This window comes from Brachyhypopomus gauderio, chromosome 4 (genome assembly GCF_052324685.1).
Source record: "Brachyhypopomus gauderio isolate BG-103 chromosome 4, BGAUD_0.2, whole genome shotgun sequence".
NCBI classification, from domain to species: domain Eukaryota; kingdom Metazoa; phylum Chordata; class Actinopteri; order Gymnotiformes; family Hypopomidae; genus Brachyhypopomus; species Brachyhypopomus gauderio.
The window spans coordinates 4,899,873-4,914,237 of NC_135214.1; the positions used below are offsets into that span (position 1 = coordinate 4,899,873).

General features: G+C 41.1%; 1 protein-coding gene across 1 annotated transcript; it reads right to left on the minus strand.

Annotated features, from left to right (window-relative positions):
• Positions 1–9,973: 9,973 nt before the first annotated feature.
• On the minus strand, positions 9,974–14,063 carry zic2a (zic family member 2 (odd-paired homolog, Drosophila), a). Its single transcript, XM_077001707.1, has 3 exons — positions 12,658–14,063; positions 11,129–11,292; positions 9,974–10,957 (listed from the first exon to the last, which is right to left on the minus strand). The coding sequence occupies exons 1-3, from the start codon at positions 13,628–13,630 to the stop codon at positions 10,763–10,765; spliced, it is 1,332 nt and encodes a 443-aa protein (XP_076857822.1). The 5' UTR covers positions 13,631–14,063; the 3' UTR covers positions 9,974–10,762.
• Between the last annotated feature and the right edge of the window lie 302 nt (positions 14,064–14,365).

The following is a 14,365-nucleotide window of genomic DNA, read 5'->3' on the forward strand; positions in this document are numbered from 1 at the left end:
AGAGCTGCACGGGAGTGGGCGGGGCTAGCCGTCTTTCTCAAGGTGGAAATGCCGCGGCTGGATAGGACGCGCTGACGTCTTCTCACTGATGATTGGTCCGGCTGTTTTGCCGTTTTGCTTTTGTGTGCTTTGTTTTGTGTTGTAGGTGTTAGGATTAGGATTAGGATTAGGGTTAAGATTAGGATTAGGACTAGGATTAGAACTAGGATTAGGATTAGGGTTAGGATTGCGTTCAGGCTAGGCAGCTCAACGGGTATGGACCTGGGAGGCTGAAGCACTGGCTAACACAGCCAATCCCTGAATTAGGAAAATGAATGAAGTTCAGCTGAGTAAAAACCTCAGTCAGTGGCTATAAAGGTACAAATCTACACAATGATCCGTATTGATTGGGCTTCTACTGAACTACTGTCAGAATAAAGTGTGGGGAAAATCAATGTGATGAGTGGACTAAAGGCAGAAGATTACTGATGCTAAGATACTCTGGGTGATTCAGTTCTGAAGGTAAGTTATGATACTGAATCACTCCACTCTGGGTGATTCAGTTCTGAAGGTAAGGTATCATACTGAATCACTCCACTCTGGGTGATCCAGTTCTGAAGGTAAGGTATGATACTGAATCACTCCACTCTGGGTGATCCAGTTCTGAAGGTAAGGTATGATACTGAATCACTCCACTCTGGGTAGTTCAGTTCTGAAGGTAAGGTATCATACTGAATCACTTCACTCTGGGTGATCCAGTTCTGAAGGTAAGGTATGATACTGAATCACTCCACTCTGGGTGATCCAGTTCTGAAGGTAAGGCATGACACTGAATCACTCCACTCTGGGTAGTTCAGTTCTGAAGGTAAGGCATGACACTGAATCACTCCACTCTGGGTGATCCAGTTCTGAAGGTAAGGTATGTTACTGAATCACTCCACTCTGGGTGATTCAGTTCTGAAGGTAAGGTATGATACTGAATCACTCCACTCTGGGTGATCCAGTTCTGAAGGTAAGGTATGATACTGAATCACTCCACTCTGGGTGATCCAGTTCTGAAGGTAAGGTATGATACTGAATCACTCCACTCTGGGTGATCCAGTTCTGAAGGTAAGGTATGATACTGAATCACTCCACTCTGAATCACACCTTTTAAAAGGTTCAAATCTGTTTAGAAACATTGGTATGAAAACATTAATATGTGTACAAGCAGGAATATTTATGTTATAAGCATGTTAGTTTAATCAAATTGTACATTCCTTACCACCAAGGGTCTTTGAGATTGATATACCACACAAGTGGGGGATTAGTTTCAGATTACGAGAACAAATGGTAAGGATTAGGATCCTTGTGGACATGATGTGTGAAGCAATCTTCACCAAACACAACTGTTGACTCTGTGTAAAGCATTTACAATTAATTATCATCATAATTTTCACTTTGTCTCTCTTCCAAATAATATGTCCCAATTGTAGCTCCTCGTTTCAGCTTGGGTCATGAGGGAATCATCACACATCGCAGAACTGTCATTAAATGCAATCTGTCCCATTCGTTCCAATCACCATCACTTTGGGCATTAGCTTATGCTGCCTGTGCTGTTGTTCTGTGCATTGACATGTATCAGGTGCTACCTGACTAGCCACTGATGAGCTCACTGACCAATGAGCACTGAGGCTGTCAAGGGACTCTCGGCTTCCAGCATGGAAACTTAGTGTTCAAAGTCAATCAAATTAGCTCCTTCCAGGCCACTAGCCCAGACAGCAAAGGACCTTCATGCCTTCAAACCAGTCGCTCAGGGCTGGTATCATCGATGGAGCAATCTCAAACGCACCCCATGCGGTATGACATACGTTGATAAATATGGTGGAAACGAACCAGTCTACTCCATGGTCCTCACATCATACATCTACCGTTTCCAGTGCCTTCAGCATTGTTTTGAAAGAAAAAGTATCAAATTGGACTAATATTTGCATGAGACAAAGATGTTTTTGTTGTACTCCGAGAGCTCTGCAGGCATTAGACCTCCTCTTGAGAGGACCAGACAGAGAAAATAAAAAATTAGGATCAGTTCTGCGATTTGCCGCACAGGAAGCCATTCCGCACAGACGGCTACTGTTTTGATGTTCATCTTCAACTGTTCATGGCTGTTTTAATAACCTGTGGATGGCCACTTGTAAACTCTTGATGTGGGCAAAGTCACAAAGTTGTAAGACATTAGATATTTGCAGGGATATCAAACACAATCCTTAGTGTAAAGCAGGTTTCGCTCCACCAGGAGTTCTTCGTTTGCTTTTGAGATTTTGTCAAAGGTGGTCAAGAGAGAAAAAAAGAAGAAGCAGAAAACAGCTGGGAAGAGATTTGTCTCCGAGATGGAGAGAAGGGAACTTGGGTTCTCCTTGATATCGTGAAGACAACCATCAACACTCATTTGTCACAACTCACATAAAGCTTCCTGAATTGCATTTTTTTCTATTTTAAGTATGGTTAAAAAAATTAACTGCAGGGGAGAAGAGGCATATGGTTTGCATATTAAAATTGGCAGCAGTATAACAGACCTTATCAAAAAGTTTCATTTCTCAGTTTCCAGGACATTTACATTTGATTTGATGTGCTTTCTGTTGAAAGCCAATAGCATTGTCATGTTTTAATGAGAACCTTTCTTTAAGCATGCCTACATCCTCCTTTATATATCTGAGCCTTTCTGAAAGCACTGAAACACAAAGCTCATATACTGGTAAAGTCGCTTACATTGCTCTCTCCAATGTTTAAAACTATAGAGGTTTTGGTGCAGTGGGCCGCGTTTATTTGGGGGACCGAGCAGATTTACGAGAGTAACCCACTGACCCTCTTAAATCCAATAAAGACCAAACAGAGAATGAAAATGCCTTTGAAAAATGCAAGTGGATTTGATATAACCCATGCCAAATCTTATGGCCATTTCATGACAAAAGAAACAAACTGGGGAGGACCAGAAGTGGTCTGTTCCTTTCTGCCATTAAGACCTTATAAACAGAACTCAGAGAGCATCTTTAGACATGGTCCCTCAGGCAGAGAGCTGCTGTGTTTGAGTATCTAAGAAGTGCAGGAGCAGAGGTGTGACTCTGGATTTATAAGTATAGGGAAATTTTAAATTTCCTTAATCTGTCTTGGCCTACTTTTAAAAAGTGGGGCAAGCACTCATAATGCTCTTTACGAAGCCCACTGACACCTTGAGACTGCCCAAGTTCCCAACAATTCTTGTTTGGCAGCTTATCTCATCAGGGAATGGTGAAGAACTCACCAGAACCTGAGACCTGCATCAGAGAAGATGCTGTCGACCTCAGCCCACCTTTAATTTTCTTAATTATCTTGCATGGTAAATGAGCAACAAAATTGCACAATGAAATATTAAGTTTGTTCTGGCAATAAAGTTCAATAATGCTCAGTTGTTCAGGTCAAAGTCTGTGAATACAAAAACATTTTACCGTAACGTTTACATTTTGGACTCTTCGCTAACCTCCAATGTTGGTGACCAGTTTCCCTACAAATGGGTGGAGGTTGGCCAATCAGTGGCCATACATGTTAATTAAGCATGGGAGTGTGGAAAATGTTGCTCTACTACAGGTTTGACTGGAAAATAGATGATATTTTGTAAACATATAACTATATGATTACTGTATAGGCTCCAGCATACACTTGACAAACAAAACAAAAAAATCATGATGTATGTTAATTATTATTACTCATTGTGTTTGGTGATTTATAGTCACAAACCTTGCAAGGCTCACCTCGGTATAACCATCTTAAATAATTTCCACCAGTGAAAAACACACTCCTGCGAGGTTAGTTTATATAAAAGGGAGAGTGTTTCGCATCAGAGGTTATTTGTATGGCAGGGTCATGTTTGTGGTGAGTGGGTGGTACCAGTGCCCGTTTCCTTCAGGACTTGGTCTTTTTGTTTGTTTCTCTGGGCCAGAAGTGACAGCTTTTCCCGCTCCCTCACAGAAAGCTCATTCAGCTCGGAGAGAAAGGCAGTGTCTCCCCCCCGACACACAACATGAAAGTCGTGCCTCTGTAACAGGAAGCACAAATGTACATAGACTTCCACATAAACACAACACTATGTGAGCAAGAGGGCCCTCAGAACTCTGTGTGTGTGTGTGTGTGTGTGTGTGTGTGTGTGTGTGTGTGTGTGTGTGTGTGTGTGTGTGTGTGTGTGTGTGTGTGTGTGAAAGGGAGAGAGAAAGAGAGAGAAAGAGAGAGAGAGAGAGAGAGAGAGAGAGAGAGAGAGAGAGAGAGAGAGAATCCAGTTACATCACAAAGAGGCACAAACAAATAATTTAATTTCAGGGTTTCCGTATGTATAGGCAATTCATTTGCAACACAACAGTCTACAACATGGATGTTATTAACTTTAGACATGAAAAATTCATTTTGGTACTATTCTTAAGCTGTCGTTGGTTTAATGTTATAAATATGAACACATGAAATTACAGAACGTCAGAGTGCGACAGACAATTCCACTGGAATAACTTTTGTCTCGCGATAAGTAGCTCATCTAAATATTTTTGTTGTTTCTCCACTTTCATCTTAGCCGTAATATTAATCACCCAATCACGATCGTTGCTTCAATCACGTCAGGTCTACCTTCCCATCGTTGGTGTTGATCAGTGCCCCTGTGGGGCGGGCGGTGTAAGGTCCAAAAACACCACGCACAGCCACAAAGACCTAATATTTGTTCTTCGTTGTTTAATGCATGGGCTGCGTTACTGTGCTTTTATTTTCGTCAGTTTGCTAATCTACAAAAAAAGAACACCAATATTGCAGCCGTTGCCTATTCAAGTGTTACCAAACGTTTGCTTAAATTTTAATAGCTAATATTACAAAAGTATAAACTGACAAATAACGTTCAGGTATTTCATACAGATCTAGCTACAGGAGTTTCCCGTGTAGATGTTAACGAGACGCCTACTCGTCAAAAATGGGCCTACTCGCATTTTTATTCACTTCCACACTCTTGTGTTGTTGCTTTAAAAGATTGAGCAATCGATGTGTCTGTCTGCGATATCATTTCACAATCATTGGAATATTTCTTTACATAGATTTTAGGTTTCCTCGATCGTCCTTCAAAATCAAACGTAAAAGAACTAAAAATAAATTCGATAAACTTGTCAGAGCTTCAGGTGTCTAAATTTGTATCCTATCATCAACGTGTCCGTCTGTCTCCATGCAGTTATTAACAAATAAAACAATGAACAATGAAACAATGAAAGCTTCAGATTCATAAAGGGACAGCCAATGAGAAAATAATTACACACTAACTAAAAACAATACTGTTAGCAATTCTAACATGCTGTCTGCTTGTATGGGAAAGGGGATATTTCAGGATATTTAAAGTCGCCCTCGTATGCACTCGTGACGCAATCACCGATCAGAGTCTAACTGCACGGATGACAATACGTGGAAGAATGTCAAAATAAGAGTTTGTTGACCCATGCCTAAAGATTTAAGCTATTCGCAGTCTGCTTGGTCTCGGTGACTAGTGTACAACTAGTTACTCGCTTTCTTCCGTGTGTCAGATAAGGCCTTTCACCTAGGCAATATCATGATGAATTCACTGGCGTACATGAGAATGAGACAATGCATATCAGTCAGATAGATATACTACAGACAGCAGGTCGACAGGATGAGATGTCTTTGTTCGCCCCATTTTGTAGTGACTACGCATTTAGCCTGATTTCCTTTTCATTTCAGATTCCTAATTCGCCGACAAGCTGCGTGTTAACAGTTGATAACCCACAATTCGCAGCCAAAGTCACTCTCTGCTGTCTAAATAAAAAGCGTAGTTCATTTCCAGTGTGAGGAAACTGAACCTTAAAGTGTATTCGATGCTGTCCTACTGAAAGCCAAGTTAATAATACTGGAGCATCCCAGTAAGCCAATCAATGCACACATTTATTGTAGGCTATCTGTCTCAAAGAAATAAACACTTGGTGCACTGCATAGATGATAAGTCATTTATGAACATCTATAATACTTAATAATCGGTAAGTGCATTTTACAGGTGATAAATCAGTTATGAAAATGTATAACAATTAATAAACGAATAGTGCGCCGTACAGATGATCAATGTTATGAACGTTTAAAATAAAAATACTTTTAAGACTGAATCAGAAATGCCCTGTTGCCACATGGGAAATATTGTTCTAGTGACTGTTGCTTTCTATTCTTTGTTAATTTGTTTATTTATTTGCTTTTTTATATTGTTCATTTTACATAAAATCACTAAAAGTGGTTATCACTAACACGGATTTACTCAACAAGAAACTCTCGAAACTGTTCCCAGTAATTTCTGATCTGTTGCTCAAACTGACAGTGTTTATTGAAAAGACAAGCCACATTCGTTTGTTTCTTGACAAATTTCGTTAGACTCTCACCTGCACGTAAATAATAGTGTATAATGACAGGGACAAACGTCCTAACGGGTAGCCTGCATCCTCGCTCTTCACTAAGACTGCACGTAAATAATAGTGTATAATGACAGGGACAAACGTCCTAACGGGTAGCCTGCATCCTCGCTCTTCACTAAGACTGCACGTAAATAATAGTGAATAATGACAGGGACAAACGTCCTAACGGGTAGCCTGCATCCTCGCTCTTCACTAAGACTGCTGGTGGCGGGGACGCGCACTTGAACGTAACAGCAGCGGGTTACCGGAGGTCACGGCTGAACACACACTGCGTAGGCCGATAGCATCATTTTCAAGACCATGTCTTGTCCATGTCTTGTTCTTACGTTTGGTCATTTTTATTACTGTTTTGCATTTTGTACGTAATCTATTTTTGTTTATCATTGCAGCTGAGGTAAGGGTTAATTTCAGATTTTAATTGTTCATTATGTATCGACAAGTTCGGTGCGCGTGTTTGTGTGTTGGTGTGTGTGTGTATGTGTGTGTGTGTGTGTGTGTGTGTGTGTGTGTGTGTGTGTGTGATCTTTCCATGGACAACAGACAACCTTTTGCTGTGAATAACTAGCCATATGTATTAAAATAGTTTATTTCTCGAATTCTGTAGTAATATTTACACGGCAATATAATAATATGATTTAGAAATAAGTTTAGAATTTGCCACCTAATAAACAGGAACCTTATGTTCGTTACAACACGTTGTAAATACGTTGTAAAATTAGTGGTGAGAGACACGGCTTTTTGTTTGGTTGTTGATTTTGTTTTGTTTTGGCTTTGGCTCTATCTTCAGTCCAAATAACTACGCACGAAGTCTAAGTAGTAATTGAAAAAATACCCATGACGTGAGCTCGTATGATGAGCAGACACTAAAATGTCATTGGTAAATTTGTAGCATTCACGTCCAAATAGACAACGATAGTATAACTTTACAATAGTACTTTACTTTAGTATAACTTAACAAAAGAACATTAATAAAACGGCAATACAGCTACATCGCACAAAGCTGTTTACTCTTGAAAACAGCTGCAATTTCTGAATGACCATAATTATGAGCGACGAATAGAGATGTTCTCCCTGATCTGGTATGATCCCATTATAGTGTGATCACTGTGGTGTCCGCCTGAGTGTCTGCGCATGGACCTATGCGCATATTTTGCAGGTGTGGATGTAATCGGTGTAAAATTAAGACAGCCATTACTCTAATGACTATGAGCGAGAGCACATCGCGCATGCTCCATATCATGTCAACTTAAGACTTGTGTTCACAAATACTTACAGGGGAAAAACAACATTTTGTACATTGCGCGTAAATAAATCTGTTCAACAAAAACGTATGCCCGAATAATTTGAAGAAGACATACGTTCATATTTGTGCGCGCTTGTCTGTGCGCGTTTGTGTGTGTGTGTGTGTGTGTGTGTGTGTGTGTGTGTGTGTGTGTGTGTGTGTGTGTGTGTGTGTGTGTGTGTGTGTGTGTGTGTGTGTGTGGGTGTGTGTGTACGTGTGCTTCGTGATGCAGTGTGTTAATGTAATGTACCTGTCTGCATCCTGCTATTGCGTACTGCTGGTATGAAGCACGTCTGCTGGAATATACTAAGGCAGACAAGTGAAATTCAATAATAAAGTCCAAGAATTTCCGAGTTCTGTTTAAGAAAGTAATGAAGACAACCACTAAGAAAATACCCCCTTATTCACAATCATTTTATATATCTTTATAACAGTAAGCATTTATAATATTAAATTTATAACATATGTATAAAGTGTTACAAAGTTTTGCGAGTAAAATACATTGGGCTAATAATTATGTTAGATTACAATAACGGTTAGATGACGCTCTAATCTGTGACTGAAGCAAAACAAGTTGTTCAAATAAGATCAACCTGTTTTAAACAGCACGCTGAAGGTACAGAATACAGTTGTGGCGCGTGAAGAGTCGTATTTCTGCACCCACATCTTTCCACGCGGATCAATAACAGAGCAGCATGCCACGAGAAGGAAACTGCATCGGCGCTCTGCGTGAGACTGACCTTTCACTCTCTCTACAGGTCACACGGTTCCCTCCCGAACAGGTCAACACATAATCCAGTCAAGACCGCTACAGTAAAACGTAGCTGGTCTGCAATGTGTAGGATCGCCGTTCATACAGACAATAGTCACGCTTCCCTAATTCCAGGTAAGATTGCACGATTTAATTCGTCGTGACAAAACAGGATTTCACTGTACCAAAAGCCACTTGACAGTAACGCGTCGTCAGGTGGGCCACCCAACATCCAGAACCTGCATGGTAGCAAACATGCTATATCTTTATGATATCTTCATAGCTGTGTGGGCCAGTCACCTGATACCACCGACACTCGCAGCCGCCACTGTAAGAACAGACGTTTGGGTTTCGCTGCGGTTTCTCACAAAGCCAATGGACGGAACTCGTCATGATGTCGGTCCCGTCCACATCCTTTCTCCGTGGTGGACCTCTGCGCGACTGGTTATAGACCCGTCCTATGTCCTTATGTTTTTGTCGAGCACATTTTGTCAATATTTTGAAAGGTCATGTTTTCATACGAGGCATGGTCCTATTAAAAAACTGTTCAATTTGAGAGTCTAAGATGTCAGTGATATGATGCTTGCCAAGTGGCCCCAAAATCACCTTCAACCACGTTTGCGTTGTTGTACGTCATTACAAAAAAAACGCTGTATCGAGTTGAGTAAAAACTCGAGTTAAGCGAGCAACTCGTTTGCACGTTTGTTTAATTGAAAAACTATTTACATTGCCATTGAACAACCACTTATATGTTTGCGCCCAGCTATGCAAATCCTGGAAAAAAATCGAACCTGATTCTTCACTAAAACGTTCATCAGAAATCCACAATCCTGCTTTTCATCTGCAATTATGCGACCAAGGGGTGTATGTATGTGTCTTTCCAACAGCACATACACGTTTCGTTTTAGGCCTTTTGGTTAAAAGGGCGCCTCAATAGCCTGCAAAGTTAAGTCAAGTCCAAGTTCATGGACATTTGGAATCAAACTACCTTTGTTCACGAGCGCAGAGAGTGGACTGTGGAAACAACCAGTCTTCCCAATTCAAGAAACGGTCTGGAGGAAAAATGATTATCATCTACAAGCCTTAACAAGCACGTGCCCATCCAAACCTGTGAACGTGCGCTGGTACATATCTTACCGGTAAAAAAAAAGCAATAACGGTCAAACAGACATGACGGCTATCTTGTAACTTTTACCTATCTATTCCTGGAAGCATACGAAGTATATATTAGTGTTTTTTGCCATGGATAAATTTATTTCAGAACAGGGTGGGGTATGGGGAAACCAACCAAGTATTCTCTCGCAAGTTTGTAATCACTGCGGTGGAGAAACAATGTAAACGAAATCGCAAAATTTAGCTGTAATTTCTGAGTATAATAATAGTAATAGGCTACTACGATAAATGTTGCCAAATAGCAAAACAGCCATAAACCGGAAGACTGAACCAAACAGTGCCAAAATGTAACGTCCAATAGCAAAAGAGTGAGAAAGGAGCACAGGAAATTATAAACAGTTTAACACTTGCACCACATTTTATTATATTTGTATGCAGTAAATTTTTTATCACAATAATGGAGAAAACACCTCTTAAACTTTGAACAAAAACACATAACAAAACACCTGCCCTCGGCTCATAATTGTACATATTTATAGTAAAGAAACATTCTTTATAAATATTGTTTCATCTGTAGCAAGTAAATACCATAATTTAATTACAAATGGATAAATATGGCATTCGATATTTACAAAAGGAAGGGTGTGGTTACAGAAAATTTAACGGCACGACGTTTATTTTCCTCACAATCTTCCAAATATATTTCACAATTCAAACTTGCAAAGCACAAAACATCACAAGTTAAGCCCAGCAAACTAAAATGTACATTCACAAGCAAATATTGTGTCTGTCTTCGTAAAGTGTTGACTTTGGCACTCTTTCCAGTTGATAGATGTTTACGTACAATCAAATTGCCTTAATGGGATCACAATATTTATTACCATAATACAACTTTTATCGTAATATGTGCACTAAAATGTCCGGTTAGAGAAATACCTACCATTGAAGCAACATCTATACACCAAAAACTGACAAAATCTATTACAACCATTGGGAAAGAGGCGTATATTATTTACAAAGTACGGAGTGCATCATGTGCACATTTCTTCGGTCGATGTGAATGACTCCTGGTAGAGTTGCGCATAATATTGTTGTTCGTTTTTTTTATAGATTCGGTTCTGTAAGTCTTATTTGGACTCCGTTTCTAGGAGTTGTGTGTGAAGTTATTGTTTCTGGACTGACACAGTCCTAAACATACCACTCGCTGAAATTGGACGATAAGGTGCCGTGTCCGTTGGAGTTGTGCACCGCTGACGAAGGCGAGAGATTGTTGTTGCTCTGGGTCTCGGTGGAGGGGGAGACCAGGCCAGGGGGGGTGGACGACTCGTACCCGGAGCTGGCCGCCGGCGACGAGTCGGACGCTGACGGCGACGATTCGTGGACCTGAAAACGAGTACGAGATTTAGAACAATGAAACGAGGAGGACAACTACTGAGAAGAGTCTAAGGTTTGTATAAAAGTCTACAACTTGCACATAAAAGCAATAACAGTATCACAAACCAGAAACTTTTAGCCTACACGTTTTAGAATGAGTCAGCCTACAATGTGAATTACCTTCATGTGCTTCCGAAGGGAGCTGGGGTGGGTGTACGACTTGTCACACATTTTGCAAAGATACGGTTTGTCTGAAGTGTGAACGTGCATGTGTTTCTTTCGGTCACTGCTGTTCGCAAAGCGTCTGTCGCAGCCTTCAAACTCACACTGAAATGGTTTTTCCCCTGAAAAAAAATACAGAAAAAATTGTATTGATTCAGTTGTGTCTATTAAATGTACGCCTTTATCAAAAGTACACATATAAATAGTATATGTGTCAGACAATAAGTGAAATCAGCGCCAAGCAATATATATGTTACGAAGCAGTTTCTCATATTATTAGGATATGTGAAATGATATAGTCTATATATGTCTATATGTTAATGCAAATGTGCTTTTATGACTTGCTTTAAAACGCATGAATGGCGCATGAATGTGGATAATTACATTTAAACGCTTGAACTCGGGGTGCTCGTCTTTATGCTAATAATGAGAGGGGTTCTAGTCCTTAATCCAACAAGGATACAGTCAAGACCAAATAAAGCATCGTCGTTGTAATAAAGTAAAATTGTGTATGTCTGACAACGTTAAAACGCTGTTTACATTGTTAACTGTTGTGTATTTAAAAATCTGACACATAAATTAGGCAATATATAAACACTGCTTGTTATATTCTCCAAATAGATACACCACGGAGTCATGGGCTATGGATAATCTAACACATCTCTGTGACTTCTCCATATTTAGAAATCATAAAAGTGCAGATAATATCGCGACTGACTAAAGGTCGTCAACAGTGTATTCTAACAGGAAAACGACTCAAATCCTGCCAGTGTCTGACACGTTGTAACAAACAGACGATTAAGCAAAACAATAGGCCTTCGAGTGCCGCTTAGTGAAAGTTCCGTAAAAACGTATTTTCCGTAAAAATGTAAAAATAATATATTTTCAGGTATCCCCCTGCGAACGTTTTCAAAAAAGAAAGAAAGCAAACAAGAGAAAACTTAAGAGGATTCACTCAACTGAGATTCAAAATCCTGACGTAGCCGGATGATTGCGCGAGCATTGGTCCACGCAGACATTAAACCGGTGGAGAGATTTATTGCACCTCTGCGCACGCGATGCGCTAACAGGACAGAACCCTTGTATCGCCTTTGACCCGCTTAAAGTTTATGAACCACAAACCCTCGACAGTCTGTTACATAATTTAGCACACTGTTGAAAAACATCACTTTTATCCAGAACACCACCAGCCATAATCGCTTCCAGGCGTGAACGCGGAGTGGCCATTATTCGAAACATATATGCTTGCACAGTACAAGCGTTTTAAAATCTAAATCTACTTAGACTCCAAACCTAAACCTCGACCTTTACTGTCTAAAAATACACCAACTTCCGATATGCATTATTAACCTATTTTGTAAATAACACAATTTCAATCAATGAAAAATTAAGCAATTTAAAACGATAAATTATGAAAGAAGCTACGGTTCATGTTTGCTTCACATCGACGTAACGAACGCGACCATAAATGAATGAATCTTATTTACCTGTGTGTGTTCTCTTGTGAATCTTCAAATTCTCTGACCGTGCGAAGACTTTCCCGCAGCCGGGGAAGGGACAGGGAAAGGGTTTCTCCCCCGTGTGCACGCGGATGTGGTTGACCAATTTATATTTAGCTTTAAATGGTTTGCTTTCCCGGGGACAGTCTTCCCAAAAGCAGACGTGGTTGCTTTGCTCTGGCCCACCGACGTGCTCCACCGAGACGTGGGTGACCAACTCGTGCATTGTGCTGAAAGTTTTATTGCAACTCTTCTTGGGGTTGTTCAACTGCTCCGGATCAATCCACTTACAGATGAGTTCTTGTTTGATGCACTGCTGTCTCATGTAGCGAAAGAACGCGCCCGGGTGGTGGTGGTGCGCTGCCATGTTCATCCCCATGTTCATATTCATAGAGCTGTACTGGTTGTGTAGTTGGGCGGCGGAGTATGGGTCGGTCCTGGGGCTGGAGACCTGGTGGTACTGATCTGACCGCCCGAAAACCTCACCCGGTAGTCCAAGTCGCATCTGCCCATTGAGCACGTTTGGAGATCCGTGGGACCCATGCTGATCGTGGATCCCAGGGAACAGAATGTGGCCTTGACTGTCTGCGTGGGAATGATGGAGGGACCCCGCGGTGGGGCCGAAGATCGCGTGCTGGCTGTTCGCCGGGGACGATTCCCCGAAACCGCGACTGCGAAACAGAAAGTCCCGTGTGGAGTTAAACGGCGAGCTCGCGTACGACGTGACATGCGCTGCGTGCGCGCCCAGCGCACCGGGGTAACCGGGCGCTTGAGAGGTGAAGGCTGAACTCTGTCCGGGAGAAAGATCGTGGTTCAGTTTAAAAGCGCCCATGTGCGCCGAGTCTACGAAGCTGTTTTGCGCTAAACTCAAGTCTCTTTCCTGCATGTCGCTTGCTGTGTGATGCCTTGCAAATGTTCCAACTCCCAACCCGGGGAACTGGTGACCAGCGTCCAGTAACATTATTTCGCAATTAAAACAAATTTAGCTTGATGCAATATACGGTCTACAACGGCCTAGATGGATATCAAATAAACAAAAAATGCAGTCATCTACGGAAGTATTAACTTCCAGATTTGAAAACACGACATGAGGTGAACGTCTAGGCTCTGATCCGCTCACATGAAGAAAAAAAAAAACAGAAGCTTTCTTACTCAGCTGTGTTTTCTTGAAGATAACTTGTAACTCAAAATCCAAGTAAAAGGAAGGAAAAAAGATTCCTTTGCGTCTTTCCGTTCAAAATGAGTTGTCGTGGTTTTCGGATCAAACGAAAGAAAAAAATACGACTGATTATCTTACTGTATCTTCTTTAAACGCACCGCGAGTTCCTGAAGCATCTCGAATAGGAATGTTTATTTCTTTCGCCTGTCTGTGTTTATCTCGGAGGGTCTCTCTTTCTCAGTGGACTGGCACCACGTCCTCTTACGCCCCCTTTAACTGGAGCCCGGTTATTCATTTGACGCAGTCTCATTGGCTACAGAGCCTCATCAATCCCACATGCCCCTCCAATCCTCGGCACTCCTCTGGCGACTAATAGCTGATCGCCATTTTCCAATGACAATTACCGCCTACTTTTTCGGTAAGTCTTTTCTGAGGACATAGAATGAAAGGAAACCAACACTGGCATCTATTGTTTTTATTAGACTCTGGAAGCGTTTATAACGTCAAAAACAATGTATGATCGATAATATAGTGTGT